Raw genomic sequence first — 17,051 nt, forward strand, 5'->3', positions numbered from 1 at the left:
GTCCTGATCAAATTTTCTGTGCCCCGATCTGATCTGAGTCATTGGATATCCCAATCCGATACTTGTATCGGTACATAGTGCACTTATATATAGTTACATACTAAATTTATTATTATGGTGCAATGCAAATATTAATGATTAAGTTCCTAATTTGTAAGTGGATAAAAGCATCCGCTAAATGACTAAATGTAACGTAATGTGTACTACTATCAGTGTGTCAGTTATATATACAGTCATGGTCAGAATTATTGGCACCCTTGGCAAATATGATCAAAGGCGGCTGTGAAAAGTAATCTGCATTGTTAATCCTTTTGATCTTTTATTTAAAAAAAAAAAAAAAAAAAAACAAACAAACAAAAGTCTAACCTTTCATTGGAGAATAAGAATTTAAAATGGGAGGAAATATCATTATGAACTAAATGTTTTTCTCTAATACACATTTGCCAGTTTAACAGCTCTAAATTTTCTCCTGTAATGCCTGATGAGGTTAGAGAACACCTGATAAGAGATCAGAGACCATTCCTTCATCCAGAATCTCTCCAGATTCACAGCTCCACATTGGTGCTTCTTCTCTTCAGTTCACCTCACTCATTTTCTACAGGGTTCAGGTCAGAGGACTGGAATGGCCATAGCAGAAGCTTGGTTTTGTGCTCAGTAACCCATATTTGTGTTGTTTTTGAGTTTTGTGTTTGGATTATTGTATGGTTGGAAGATCCAAACATGGCCCATTATAAGATTTCTAACAGAATCAGTCACTTATTGACTATTTATCTGTTGGTATTTGATAGAATCCATGATGCCATGTGTCTAAACAAGATGTCCAGGACCTCCAGAAAAAATATAGGCCCACAACGGCAGTATATTTCATTGCACACATGGGGTAATTTTTATCCGTGTTCACCAAACCCATAAATTCATGCTTAGGTTAATGTTTTAAATATACAATTTTGAATGTAGAAATATTAAATGATTTAAATAACAGAAAATATACTTTTTAAAAAATAAACTAAAACTGCCCATAGGTGGCGGTATGTCACTGATTTGATCACTGAATCATTGATTTAATTGTTCAAATGGCTGATTCATTCAGGAATGAAGTACGTGACTGTCGAGTGTGTAATTGAATCATTGACTCACTAGATTAATTTAAAAATGCAGGTCATTCATAAACGAAACACCGCTGTGTTTGAATGGAGCTGCGCAGCGGCTTGGCTGAGACAAAATAAGGTAATAGTGTTGTAGTCAGACAATAAGTCACTTAATATTAAATTCTTGTTTAATGAACTGTTGTATTAAATCAATATCACATTTACAAACTCCCTTAATAATCATTAAAAGCTGTCACTCATCTTAGTTCATCACAATCTCACAAAACTCCATTATAATCAACGAAGCTCCTTACACTGCACAATGAATCTCTTATTTTACACTCGGTCTACACTTTTTTTTTTTTTTTTTTTAATGAGAGAATACGTCTGTGATACATTACTCAACGCTACAAAAACACGTAAGTACGTTAGAAACCTTTAAAGCTCCCTCAGCACAAATACAAATATGCTGATCGGGTCAGTCGCACTGGTGCTCCTAAATATTTTTTCATAGTCGCACGCAGTAGTTTTCAGTCGCAAATGTAGAGCCCTGTATAGAACCCAGTGCCATTTGAAGTTCTAGTCGTGTCTGATAACTGAATATGCTGGAGATTGTTATTGGATGAGCTAGGAGAATTTTTCTTGAAACCCTCCCGAACAACATGATGTGATGTAGGTGCTGTTTGACAATTTTTTTTTTTAAAGGTTTTCTGATCCCGAAACTCAACCTTTCTATACAATTCTCCAGCTGTGGTCCTTGAAGAGTCTTTGGCCACTCAAATTCTCCTTCTCACTGTGAATTAGAACGATATAGACACATGTCCTCTTCCAGGTAGTTTCGTAACATTTTATGTTGATTGGAAATTCTTAATTATTGCCCTGATGGTGGAAATGGGAGTTTTCACTGCTCTAGCTCTTTTCTTAAAGCCGCTTCACTAATTTGTGAAGCTCAATTATCTTTTGCTGCACATCAGAAATATATTCTTTGGTTTTTCTAATTGTGATGGATGATTAAGGGAATTTGGACTTTGCTTCCCTCCTATTTATATTTTTGTGAAACAGGAAGCCATGGCTGGATAATTTCATGTTCATAATGACCCTGGAGTGCTCAAAATTGTAAATATGAATGGGAACATACTTCAGAGATATTTTACTCATAAGAATTTCTAGGGGTACCAATAATTGTGTCCAATGTGTATTTGAGAAAAACATTTATTTCATAATGAGATTTCCCCCCAATTGTTTTAATTCAATGAAAGATTAGATTTTTGTGATAAAAAAAAAAAAAAAAATCAAATTAAATAAAAGGATTAATAATGCAGGTTTATTTTCAGAGCTTTCTTTGATCATATTTACCAAGGGTGCCAATAATTTGGACCACGACTGTACAAGATTTTATAATTCATAGTCATGATGCCACGACGCCTCCTGTATGGTATGTATGTATGTATGTATGTATGTATGTATGTATGTATGTATGCATGCATGCATGCATGCATGCATGCGCGCGCATATATATATATATATATATATATATATATATATATATATATATATACATATATACATACATACATACATATACACACACACATATACATACACACACATTAACAAACCAAACATTTTTCTGTTTCTCTGTAACTTCCTGTCTGCCACTGGAGATAAGGTATCTGCTTCAGAGCATCAGCATGGGCTGACTGGTAATTTTTTGTGTGGGAACTGAACAATAGTGGTGTCAGAGCCACCGTGGCACGATGCCCTCGACTGGGTCTAGAGACAAAGTGTTCCTCAGTTCAGAGCTGCACCGTGGGACAATGGCTCTTTTCACGAGTTCCAATGGAGCTCAGAGCTCAGCGGGTCCATATGCAAGCAGCCATCTGCTGATAGCAGCAGCACTTTCTGCTGACCTCACATTAGTTTTGTAGCTTCCTTTCTTCTCTGGGTTATAAATGAAAAGAACTGATCCCAGATCAGGGTTATTTAGGGCATTATTCCTTAATGATTCCAGTAACATTTCCTATAATCATAGACAAAAACCGAAATGGCCATTATACACTGATTATTCACTGATGGATGGCATTTATGTCTCTGGATAGTGAGATTTTGCAAACTCAAACACACACAACATTAGTCTGTAGGCTCTATTTGTTGTTTCCACCTGTACTTACTCTGCTTGTGGGCCTCCAGCCTACTTTGGCAAGAGGTTTGAGTGCTCCAAAGGGCAGGATGTAGTAGAGGATGGACAGAGGCCATGAGCGAAGGCGAACAGTAGGCCGGGACATGCAGCTCAGCTGGCCTAGTCGCCGCCGTAGGGCCAACTGTGGGAACTGCAACCTGCACAACACATTCGTGATGCCAAAGTGCACAAAATACCCAGGCAGACACATGTGAAGAATAAAGGTGGAAATGAAAGATATATGTGCAGATGGTCTAAATGTTGTAGAGCAGAGGTGCCCAGTCCCTGTTAATGGAGATCTACCAGCTGCATAGATCAGTTCTAACTAGGGCTGGGCGATATGGCTGAAAACTGTATCACGATATCAGTGTTTCATATCGGTCGATATCAATAATTATTGATATTTTTTTAAGGTGGTACATCAAGTTCGTGGTATTACCAGTCTTGGCGGGGACGACGGTCTTGCATAATTTGCAGACAACATTTGGTCTGACTACGGTCAGACTTATAATATCCAAAAAACTGCCATACTGGCGAGCTGACTTTCTCTTTTATTTACAATTTCCTCGCTCGCTGCGGCACTCATTTTCTGCTTATGAAGAGGAATCCAGCAGACCAGCCAGGTCTGGCTGCAGACGTGCACTCTCAGCCGCGCGTGCGCACTTAAAGACACGAGACAACGATAAGGCGCAACCAAAAGGATACTGTTACATGATTGGCTGTTAGCGTGTCACTCCCTACGTTGCTAGGTTACCAGAGAGCCAGTGCCTTTGTTAATGCAACCAAACTTGCTTCGCAACCTTTGTTTTCTTCCGACGAAGAATAAAAAATATCGAACGTTTTATCGAACACATTTTTTATTGATATCGTTTACGTGTCTATCGCGATACATATCGTTATCGTTTTATCGCCCAGCCCTAGTTCTAACTATGCTCCAACCTGTTTGTAATTATCTAAGGGTCTTGAAGATCTTATTTAATTGGTAATTGGATAGGTATGGAGCTAAACTGTGCCTGTAGACCTCCAGACAGAGGATTGAGCACCACTCTTATAGAGTGAATCTCAAGAAACCAGTCAAGACCATTTCCGGATCATATTTCACCCTAAAAATCTTGAGAAAGAAGAAAGAAGAATTGTGTGGATTTGGAGCAGGATGATTTATATGCGTGTTCAATGAAAGACAGTGGGAGTGAAAACCTGCTGGAAAAAAGTATTTCTGCAGTTCCATTTGTTGACACTAATGACAGAAAATCACAGAAAAAACTTTTGAAAAAAGCATAACAAGTACTGTTATTACCTCAAGGCAGTAGAAAATAATTCAATTAAACAAATATAATTAAGTTCTTGACAATCATATTTGTCCACAATTGTCATTACCTTAAAAATAATATTATTATTATTAAATTGAATTTTATATCATATAAACATTATTTACTATTATCATAATTACAATTAATATTATTAAACTAAATACAAATATAATTACTACAGTAAAATACATACAAATTGTCATGTATTTGTATAATTGCAGTTCAGAGAAAATTACTTAGATATTAGTACAATAATGAGAATAACCATTGAGAATAGTAGGAATTACAAAAGAAAATAGAAAAAGGAAAAATGTTTAAATTTGAAAATGTAGTTTTCATGAAAATGTCTAAGAAACATAGTCTTTTTTTAAAATACAGTTTCTTGTTTATTAATTTTAGAGTGGAATGTTACCTAAACATGTTTTCTTGAGATTCTTGAATAATAATAGAAAGGAGGAAGGATTTATAAAACAAGCAGAAACATACACACAGCCCACTCACACATACCAAAGACCAAACACAAAGACGCCCATACAGAAGACAATAAACAGCAGAAGATAAACGCTAGAAAAGATTCTTGAGATATGAAAGAGACAGAAATAGCAAATCTCCACTTTACAGTAAATCTGACCTCATGGTCGTTCACACTACTCCTCGACTACACTGACCATATACTCCTTTCAGCTCAATTCTACTTACATCAGTCTAAGCAAAGGCTGCTTTCACCTGCTTAACACCTTTAGTCTCATTTAGGGTTTATCGTCGTCACCTTCCTGCTACACTTGGTACATGAGGAGAAATACATGACCAGAGGCCTGGGTCAGTCTCAAAAAAAGGCCACATTTTAATCAACATAAACCTATTTAACCAACACGAACATGCATGTTTTTATGGGTCATGCCGAGTGGGACGCTTCCACAGAACTACTGAAGCCATGAGGGATATCCGCCAGTGATCTTTTTTTAATTTTTTGTGTTCATTGCGCTATTTTTAGCACCTGTGCGAGTGGATAACATTCCAGATCAACACAACTGTTAGGCGAACGGAACGGCATGTGCAAAAATATTGCATCTTGTCCTGTCGATTGAACGCGTTGTCTTATTTGGCTAGAACTGCTCTTTTTATTGAGAATGACACTAAGAGCTACTGCTTCTGGCTAAAGTGAGATTAGCTTTACTGTGTCAGTAAAATGGGTCATATTTGGCCCTGAAAGTGATGACACAGCACCAGTGGGGTTGACGGCTACCATCCAGGGCTGCAGCTATACGCAGGCTATCTATAGAATATAATACTGTGTCCACTTTAATCAGGATGAAACCCTGTTCTGACCTGAGGACAGAGGAGACTTGGCCATAGAAGGCTAACACAAATACAGTGTCACCAGTCTTTGCTCAGAACACAAAATAAGATATTTTGAAGAATGAGAGTAACCAAACTGTTGCTGGTCTACATTGACTTTGATAGTAGGAAAGAAAAATCCTATGGAAGTCACCGAGGACCAGCAACTGATTGGTTTTCCACCTTCTTCAAAATAGCATTTATGTTCAGCAGAAGAAAGAAACTCATTCAGGTTTAAAACAACTTTTGAGTAAATGATGGTATAAAAATAAAACATTATGACAGAATTGACAGACAGATGACTATTTCGTTTTGGGGGGAACTATTAATTTAACGTTAACAAAACAAAACGCAAAGAGAAAAATCACTCACTATTCTTGACTGAAAAACTTTAATACAGTTGCTTTAGGAATCAGTCTATCTAGTGTTTTATTTGTATATTTGTTCATTCAATTTCATTGAATGCTCTGCTAAATACACCTATTGTACCTGAAAATAAAGCACTGTTTGTTTTATTTGTATATTATGTGAATTTGTAATGTGTATCTTTGTTCTTATTTTTTAATAAGAAAGATAAAATGACAAAGATTTTTATCTTCGCCCACTTTGGCCTAAATATCTGCCATGTCTTTTTTTTTTAAAGTTTTTTAAAGTTTTTTGTTACCTTGAAAGGCTTTGTCTTTGTTTGGCTGTAATGCTCAGACAACTTGTAAAACCAAAATAGTACATGACAAAGAATCGTGATAAAATCGTGATATTTCTAAAAAAAAATCGTGATATGATATTTTTCCCATATCGCCCACCCCTAGATGGTAATAATCCTCAAGTGTATTGATGATAAAAACTATAGCAACACAAGCTCACGGCAGGTTTGTCGGGCTCAGTGGGCAACCTTTTGGTGCCTGGGCTACATTATTTCCCTCCACAATCTTAAAGTACATTGACCTGTTGTGCGTCATCATAAAAGCATCTGACGTGCAGGCCTCTCCCACAGAAAGGTGTAAATTTTTATTGCTCTTACTCTAAATAGACAAACTGCGGCAGGCATAACATCGGACCATACTCTGGAGACCAGTCTAGTCACAGCTCTGGTATGAGCAAATGTAAATAGTGATGCTCAAAGTCCTTTGTAACAGAAAGCAAGTCCACTTGGCAGCCATCTTAACGGCCCCAAACAGAAACTTCCAGTTAAGTACAGCTTCTATGTATTTGATACGTTAAAGACTCAAATCTCTGAAGCTGTTTGTCAATGTAACGTTAAAATAACATTGCCTCATGCCTCTACCTAAAACATAAATGTACCCAATACATACTAGTGCTGTCAAACGATTAATCGCATACAAAATAAAAGTTTGTTTACATAATATGTGTGTGTACTGTGTATATTATGTCTATATAAATACACACACATATGTAGGCTATATAAGAAAAACGTTATGTTTATATATTAAATTTATCTGTAACATAAATTAGGGATGCAACAATACCATTTTTTCAGAACTGATCCGATACCAAAAATTCTGAGTATCTGCCGATACCGATCCAATCCGATACCAGCGCAGTTTTTTTTTTTTTTAAATAGATGTAGAATTTCTATACTTCTGTGTTGACCTGATTGTCACTCTTTTGTGTGTTAAACACAATCTACTACATATAGATGACTTAATTTTAATGAAAAATAACAAATGAAAAAATATATAATCATAATCTATGACAAAAGATACTCTAGTTTTATAAAACCTACTGAAACATTTTTAACTATTTTTAAAAGTGAATAAGTGTAGGACTAAATCTGGTAAAATGGTACACATTGTGCTCTTTCTATTGTTGTAAAATACATTCATGAAAAAACAAGCAAATACATTTATATATAAATATACTATAAAATTAAAATACATTTCTTTTAAATCTATAGCACAGTAATGAAGGCAGCAACATATGATAGATAGGACAGAACAAGAAAGACTATTAATAATCTTTCATTACGCAAACGTATTATAAAACGAAAGGCTCCAATACAGAGCGGCACAAAGCACGTATGCACATCCCGTGCGCAGAATGATGCGCTTGAAGCGACACGGAGTCACAGCGCGCAGGTTGCGCAGCCCTCAGAGTCCGCACAGAAAAGTTCAAAGTACTAAGGGAAAAGATATTGATCCGTAGTGTATTAAATCTGTGCGTTAGTTTAGTGTAGTAACTGAACGTGACACGCAGTTTGAATGCTGAATGGAGGATGACAGACAGACGCAGTGGAGAGAAGAGTTTACCTAAACTTGAATTTAACGATTTAAATATTCATCTGTACCTCAGATTAAACTATGGAACAGCTTCAGAACCCTTGAAATATAGTGCACGAAAACTTAATGGTGGTTTATAATGTTTTGTGCCTTTCATGTGGTTCAACAATAACACAGAAAAGTATAGCCTACGCACAATATCGGATTTGGATTGATCTCTTCTGACCGATACCCGAGCCGCAGAAAATGACCGTATCGGAGCCGATACCGATCCTGAGTATCGGATCGATGCATCCCTAATATAAATATAAATATATATGTAAATAGTTGAAAAATATATACTGCATGTGTGTGTATTTATATATACATAATAAATATACACAGTACACACACATTTATTATGTAAACAAAAACTTTTATTTTGGATGCGATTAATCGTATGACAGTACTAATACATACAATTCACTTCAGTTTCCAAACAGTAGTGGCAGTAGTGATGAATATAAGATTATTAAATTGTAAACTTGCTTGATAGCTCACCTGGTACAACACTGCACTTGCATTGCGGAGCATATGTGCAAGAGTACCATGAAATACGAGAGCTCAAAAACTTGTGGAAGCAATCTAAAATTGCAGGGTTGCTTCAGCAAAAGCGTTTTTATTTCATATTTGCTTTTGTTAACACTACTGGTTAGATTTAACATAGGGTTAAGTCTAGATAGTACATAATTTTCAATCAAATCATGATAGAGCATTAACCTTTTAATGCCACTCAGCGAACATTTAATTTCGGTACTGCTGCAAAAAAGTTGCCAGATTTACATTCATCTGACATTTACGATTACGTTCAACACCAACAATTCACTTTTAAAATGTTGCAAAATGTGCAAGAAGCAATGCAATATAATTTTGCAGAAATGATGCCATGGGCATGTTTTCCAGTGTGCCTGGGTTGGTAATACTGGTATTGTATGTTGCACTTTAACTCAAATTCAAACATAGCTGTGTTTTTAGGTTAGTCAATGAATATGCATAAGCATTCAGATGTAAACAAACAGGTAATACCTCTATGAAAAAAGCGTTTAGCACTTTAAACTGTGAAGCATGATTACATAATGTTTAATACGGACTATAATTAGGCAGCATCCTACCCTCTGCTCACATTTATTTGTAGGGCTTTGTTCAAATCTTACATTTAAAAATTCCACCTAACTTGTCCTGCACCTGGCAGACAAGTATTTCTGCAAGGCAATAAAAAAAAAAGACAATAGGCTTACATTGAGCTACATTTGTAAAAGAGCTGTGCAAATGCCTGGTATAAACATTCACATTAAACACTTTTAGTGTGTGCATTATGTAACCTCATTCTAGCGGTTGGCAAATCCAGTTAATATGCCAAAGTGTGCGCTACGCCCTAGTGTGCTTAAACGGCTCGAAACAATGACTGTGTTTTTATGAGAGCTTTCAGTCATCAGGTTATCAGTCAATTGAATTTAGTGCGCTTCTACCCCTCCCCCATCCTGTCCAGAGCAGATGAATAGCCATTGAAGAACCTTGCAGTTCAACAGCTATTCGTAGTGCATTAACTGCAGAGGCTGTTTGAGAGCTGATGATTGCAGCCAGTAAAAAGACAACGTAAAGTTTTGGGATTCAGACTCTCTCTTTCGCACACTCTCTGTCCTACATAGCCCCCCTTGTTTCTTCAATGCAGGCACATATTGGCCAATCACTGGCTGAATCTGAGCCTCCCTCAGCTCTTTGCATCTTTCGCGCACTCAAGGGGAACAGCATCTGCTCCAAGTAGAGCTATGCAAATAGTGTGCATTGTATTGGATGGAGATTGCTAGCAACAGTCTAATGTTACGTCGCAATTAGGCCAAATACAATCGCCGGGACAGTGATGGGGGCTTGTGCCGGGGGGATCGAGTCCCGTCACATGAATTCACTGCACACTGATTCCCCTTCTGCAGGGTGGCCCAGTTCGTGCAAGGTCTCTGTAATCCCCTCTCGCTCGCCCACTTTCCAGCTCCACTGATCCTTCAATTGTCCTCTCTCACTCCTAGTGTGCTGACAACAACTGTTCTAGATCCGACCAGCAAAATACACCCGTCATCCACACACATTCCCAGCCTGAACTACATCCTAGCATCTCTCACACTCCTTGCCGGTACCTGAATCGGCTCCGGTGGCTGAGCTGAGACGGGCCCCCCGGGGCTCCAGGGCCTCCCGTGCCGGCGTTGTTGGCGCCGTGTGCGGGCTCCCCTGTCGCGCCCGCTGAGGAGCCCGGCGGACGGAAACGCCGCACATCAACCCTGACTCTGTGGAGATTGTAGCAAGAGGGAGAGCTGTGCAAAGACCTGCAGCATCTCACCATTTCCCCGCAGTGCTCCACACCGGCCCCTTCTGCTTCTGCTGCTTCAGACTCCCCTGACACATGATCACTGTGGAGGGATTAGTGCGTATGGTAGGCTTTAGCCCTCTCTCACGCTCACTCCGTCCGTCTGGCTTGGTGGTTTTCCGCTGCAAAGCTTAAAGACCAGCCCTCACTGCTTGTCACGTATGGGATGCTTAACTGCGATTGGTCAGCCGGAGGATGAGTCCACCTTCTTTTCTAAGCCGCTGCTGAATACAAGGCCTGGTGCTGCTGGGAAGGCGGCGATATGAAAAGGAGGGGGAGAGGGAGGGGTTTGTAAACAGACAATCCTGTCAGCATGTGCTCAGTAGATTCTGAATTCCATCTATGACCCCATCCCCCCCTCTCTTGCATCTCTTTCTCAACTGAAGTATAAAGAGCAACGAGCTCCCATCTGTTATGACAAACGATTTCTGATCTCAAAATCACTTTCTCTACAAAGACCACTGCATAAAAAAATACAGTGCATTTACTTTAAAACTGCAGTCCGTAACTTTTTTTGGTTAAAAATGATCCGAAATCAATATTTGAGCAAGTACATAACCAGCCAGTGTTCAAACCATCACCTTACTTTAGCCCGATTCACAACGGTTAGCTTATAATAATGTTTTGTTATTTGAGTGGTATGGGTAGGTTTTCGCGGGAGATTCGAGCATGGCACTGCGTCATTACGCCACGTCTGTAAACAAAGAAGTTGTCCTGGCTAGTAGGCTCTCTCATGTGAGGATCCTGCAGGTGTCGGCTCATTTATAGCCTTTTCTCAAAGCAGCTAGAATGATTAAATGTATCATTTTGATGGCGGATTGTGATCCAGAAAGGATTGTGTTTATGAAACACATGTGAATGAAATGAAATTATATTCCAGTTTTAAATGCGTTTCTGATTACAGACAGCCTGGAATTACACAAGATTTGTATTTTAAAGAAAACCAGTTTGAAGGGAGCAATAGTTTGCTTTTTGGGTTAAAAGAACTTCTTAATATCAAATTCGAATGGTATGACAATTAGATTAGACTGTACAGAAATTGAAATCTACATGCTAATACACAATACTCATAGTCACGCAATGCTGATGTTAAAATTAATAATTTGAGAATAAAGTATAAAAATAATAATTTGCATGGTTAGATGTGATATGAGCTAACCGATCGTAAGATTTAAATCACCATTGGTAGCGCGATTTATAGTAATGCTTTTTTCCTCAGTTGGTCAGAACAAACGTGGCAGACTTGTTACTTATTCAGATGGCAATATACGGTGAAAATTCTTATTTGGGTAATACATTCCAAGACGTAGGCTAGAATCTGTGATTGCGAAGTACAGTAAATATCCACACCGCTGCAGTGACCGACTCACAACCCCACACAAGGAAGATAATTAGCTGTAATTCCAGGTTACAGACAATTTTCCACTTACAGACTGCAGCTTTAACTTGCTTTTTATTTTAAGAATATTAATTTCTGCATGTTCTATAAAACACTTTAGTACAGCAACAATGTGTAAGAAAATCTATGAGTGCATATACCAATTAATATATATTATATTTTCATTCATATCAATATCACCCTATTTGTTACATTAATAATAATACTAATAAATATGTATATGTGTGTAGTTGACGCATCAATGTCTCCTACGGTGTAAACTAACGGTGAAGATAAACCGCTCTCATGCTATTTGTAACTAAGAATGAAGATACATTTTTCTCATGCCATTTGTATGTTAAATTATTTTTTCTACATTTTGGCTGTCTCACACCATAGGACAGTCCAATTTTTATTTGTCAACTACACACACACACATACCTTTCCTAGATTAATCCCCAAGTAAAAACTACACACTGTGGAGTCTCTTTGAAAGCTTTCTGTTGCATCTGTTCTTGACTGTTGAGTATTCTTTTACATTCTGTAATGTTTCTGTAATAATTTATTTCACCATAAAAAAAGTTTGTATATTTGTTGTGCCCTGTCAAAAATAAATGTTATCAAATAAACAATACACCTCTACTGCTGATTTCATATATTCTTTAAAAAGGAAAACCAGAAGCACACTTGATCGCCTGCAAAATCACATGAACTTGACACTTCCTATTAAACAGGAAGTAAATCTTCCTGTCTCGACTCATTTTTTGATACGAATTTTAATACAAAAAATCCTGTATGAAAACTAACTTTTTTTAAACTAAAATTAACTTTGAATGCTCTCCCACAAGAAATAATTCTGGAATTTCTTTCTTTCCTATTCTACACGTACAATAATTTGACAACCTGATGATAAAAGAATTCAAGCCCACAACACAAATACACAACCACTTCAACAATAAAAAAAGACTTACAAAAGGAAATCTTCACACTCACTTGTACAGAGTGACACAATAAGAGATATGTCGATCTTCTTAAAGGACTACACTCCACTCACTGTCTTTGTACTAGGATCCGCTCAGATATGGCATGTGTGATGTCATCTCTAAATATAAACGAAGACCAATGAGTGAAAGGGCTTACTTCCTATTTGATGACTGTCAAAGAGCCCATCCCACTCCATAAACACACACAACTGCAGACAGCTATAGCATGTGTATTCAGTAGACAGAGAAATAAATATAACTGACAGGACCAAGCGCTTGTGATTAAAGTCATTAAAGAAATAATCACTGTACATGTACCACAATCATTTTCACAGAGTGATTGCTTTTGTGTTACGACAACTATTGCAACATACTGTAACTCATAACTCATTTTTGGGGTGGAGGGGTTCCAGTGAACTGATATTACTTTTGGGAATTGGTTTGTAATGATGTAGCACATGCTGGGCTGGATGCTGCATTTAAAAAAGAATCTAGGAAAAGAATCTAAAAGGTTTCCGTTACTTTCATTCCTTCTGCAATCAAATACAAAAATGAAAGTGAAAACATCAACCCTAAAATATATTAGGTAACAATAGTAATTAACTAAAAATTCATGTTAGCGATTTTTAGTTATGCGTCAAAACAGTATTGAAGACTGAAGGGTGTACAAACATTCAAAGCTGAAAGTGTCAGTGTGACATTGCTGGAGATGTCAAGCTGTTACAGTGAAGATCTTGGCAATTTATTTCGTTTGGCAAGCCTGAATTGTTGCTTGTGCAAAGTTATTTAAATTGACTTTAACCAATTTAAATAACCTCAATAAATAAAATAAACACAAATTAGAAAAAAGTGAATTTATTTTTTTTTCTCATCCAGTGGTAATGGATGTATTTTATTGTATTTTATAAAAATGCAGCCTTGGTGAGCATAAGAGACTTCTTTTCAGAAACTGATCCCAAAACCTGAACTGTCGAAAGTAACAATTATTACACTGTAGTTTAGATTTAGTATCATGACAGAATATTTTTCATCCAAAGCCATTAGGGCCTTTCGCACTGCTTTAGTTTCAGAACTAAAAGTACAGTACTAAATTACTGGGACGATTTTGTTCGAACTGTTTCCCAGTACCATTTAAAGGGTTGCAGTCGCACTGACGGTGGGTACCAAGAAGTGACGTAAGCCAGTCGACAGCGACGTCATTTGTACGTGGCGTTCAATGTAAACAAAGAAGAACAACGTTAACAGGAGGATGGAGGATGCTGTGATCGGAGCTGTTTTTGTTGTGTCTCGCGGGTTTCACAATAATGGACATGGAATTTCGACGTATACGTCAAGAGAATGAAAGAACGGAAAGGAGGACTAAGAATCTCCGACAACAATTTGCAGTGTTAGATTTCATTGAGGCTGATAGAAGCACAAAACGCCGTAGACGAAGTCTTCAGTTCTTCAGGCCGTTTATAAATGCTCTCAGTATGATACAATGTTTACACAGTATGCGTTTACATGGTGTTTTAAATCATGGCGGGTTCATACGTACTTTGGCCAATCAGCGTACACTTACGTCACGGATAAGTTCCTAGAACTCTTTTAGACCCTACTCTGAAGTAGGAGCTAATTTAGTTCCTCCAAACGGAGTTCCTGGAACTAAAACCGTTCCTAGTTCCCACGGTGCGAACACGCCAAAAAGTGGGTAGTTCCACAATTAGTTTGGGTACTATGAAAAGGTTCCTGTGGTGCGAAAGGCCCTATTGTGTGTCTGAGAAGGTTCTGGAAAACCTACACAAAGAGTGCCGTTATCTCTGGCAGCGAGGCTTTCTGCCGCATTGTGCCTTATCTGTAAATCTACAACAAACCCGCTGAACTGAAATCTGTCCTCATATATCAGGTGTAACATAAATGAAGAGTCAATGACAGACAGTCTGTGAAAACCAATTATACACAGAGCAAAAGTGTGTTTCAATAGCATGACAACCAAGGCCAAATACGCATGCATGATAAAGATACATACTAAGCGAGTATAATATGTCTGAAAATGTCAAAAGCACTGGCTATTTCTACATGGTTAGAATGCAATGAAATCACATAAGGGTTAAAAATGGCATTGATTCAGCCACTGTATAAATAGTCTTGTTGCTTGTAGCTTTGTTGCCCAACCCCCTTTCCGTACAAGAAGAAATCTTGCTATTGTTTGTGAGGTACAAGTCTGTCATGGTGCTGAATACCCTTGAAAAGCAGTGCTGTTATGCTGAATGCCAAGGCTAAATCCCAATAAAATATATATAAATAGGCCTATATATAGACAGAGTGTGTTAGTTCTGGGTGCTACTTTTGGCTTTGAGTGTTACTGATACAAAATGTCCCCAATGTCATGTTTAAAGTCACAAAGATCAAGTTTTTAGAGGTTGTGTCAACTGACTTAACTGCATTATAACAGCTTTGTGTGCAAACATAACTGTCCGGCGAGACAGGTCATCATCGGATCACGATGAGTGACCGTTAAACAGGAGCTCCACGTTGGAGGCTGATGTTTATCTGTGATATAAAGCAGATAAATCACTACAGCACTCTAGCAAAAGCCTTCAAACAAAACCAGCCAATCAGATGCTAGTGACAACACCAGTGAATTTCAACACGCTCAGGTGATTTGGACACTTAAACAACCCGATCAGCAGGCTGGTATTAAAGGCCACACAATAAACGAACACTATATTGTATTTGACCTGGATTTGTGACGTCATCATTACATAAGGAAAAATTTCATAATTGTTTTTTTCATAAACTCAAATAAATTAAGTGTGATTAAATAGATTAAAATTAAGTTTGATCAAGTATGATAATCTTAAATAGTGTTAGACCAGATTGATGTAGTAAGCAGTTTGGATTACCACTAGATGAGAAAAAAAAATAATTACTTCACTTTTTTCTAATTTGTGTTTTTATTTTATTATTTATTGAGGTTATTTAAATTGGTTAAAGTCAATTTAAATAACTTTGCACAAGCAACAATTCAGGCTTGCCAAACTAAATAAATTGCCAAGATCTTCACTGTAACAGCTTGACATCTCCAGCAATGTCACACTGACACTTTCAGGTTCGAATGTTTGTACACCCTCTATTATCAAAGCAGCACCACAATCAAAACTCTGACAGAGCGGTGAATGACAACAGCTTGTCTGTATGTTATATAGCTATCCTAATAGGTCATTGTGCAAAGGATTATATATAATATATCCACCTTTTTCTTCCTGTAAGAGCAGGCATGGCCATTTGTAAATTCTTTGGGTCTAGTTTCCGGTCTCATCCGCATCCAGCTATTTTTAGCTGTACAAACAGCTCGTTTTGCTGCTTCATATTGAAAATTGGTATCTTACAATATTATTTTAATGTATCATCTTAATTATGAACACACTGGTTTGTAGTGCAAACAGTTTTACTGTTTACTGCATGTTGTTATTTCCCTATAGCGGCTAATGAACTACTTCCGCATTGAAGAATAAGGTGAATAGGAAAGTAATATTATAAATAATATTTACACACACTAACATTGAATGGTTTGGGGAAAATATGTAAACAAATCTGAATTTTCAAAAATGTAATTTATTCCTGCGATGGAAAGCTGAGCTGTGAGCAGCCATTATGCCAAACTTCAGTGTCACAAAAAATGCACAAGGACATGGACAAAACGCATGTGGATAAACATGGAAGATTAATATCATCAAAATTACATCCACAGTGACTACTGTGCAGTATACACACACACACACACACACAAAGTTAGGTCCATATACAGGTCCTTTTCAAAAAATTAGCATATTGTGATAAAGTTCATTATTTTCTGTAATGTACTGATAAACATTAGACTTTCATATATTTTAGATTCATTACAACACAACTGAAGTAGTTCAAGCCTTTTATTGTTTTAATATTGATGATTTTTGCATACAGCTCATGAAAACCCAAAATTCCTATCTCAAAAAATCAGCATATCATGAAAAGGTTCTCTAAACGAGCTATTAACCTAATCATCTGAATGAACTAATTAACTCTAAACACCTGCAAAAGATTCCTGAGGCTTTTAAAAACTCCCAGCCTGGTTCATTACTCAAAACCGCAATCATGGGTAAGACTGCCGACCTGACT

At 37.3% G+C, this 17,051-nt stretch overlaps 1 protein-coding gene across 12 annotated transcripts in view; it reads right to left on the reverse strand.

Moving 5' to 3' along the window:
* The window catches only part of pisd (phosphatidylserine decarboxylase), a 40,288-nt gene that overhangs the window by 11,937 nt on the left and 11,300 nt on the right, over window positions 1–17,051 (reverse strand). For 2 of the 12 annotated variants that reach the window (XM_079417888.1, XM_079417889.1), the window contains one exon: window positions 3,260–3,425. The exons of 1 other annotated variant lie outside the window; for it this stretch is intronic. In XM_079417888.1, coding sequence (XP_079274014.1) covers window positions 3,260–3,425 — 166 coding nt within the window. Of the gene's footprint in view, window positions 1–3,259; window positions 3,426–10,323; window positions 10,797–12,899; window positions 13,057–17,051 lie in introns of those variants that run through there. 9 more of the 12 variants (XM_079417880.1, XM_079417885.1, XM_079417886.1 and 6 more) reach the window with 9 other exon arrangements.

Source organism: Barbus barbus (genome assembly GCF_936440315.1).
Source record: "Barbus barbus genome assembly, chromosome: 5".
NCBI classification, from domain to species: domain Eukaryota; kingdom Metazoa; phylum Chordata; class Actinopteri; order Cypriniformes; family Cyprinidae; genus Barbus; species Barbus barbus.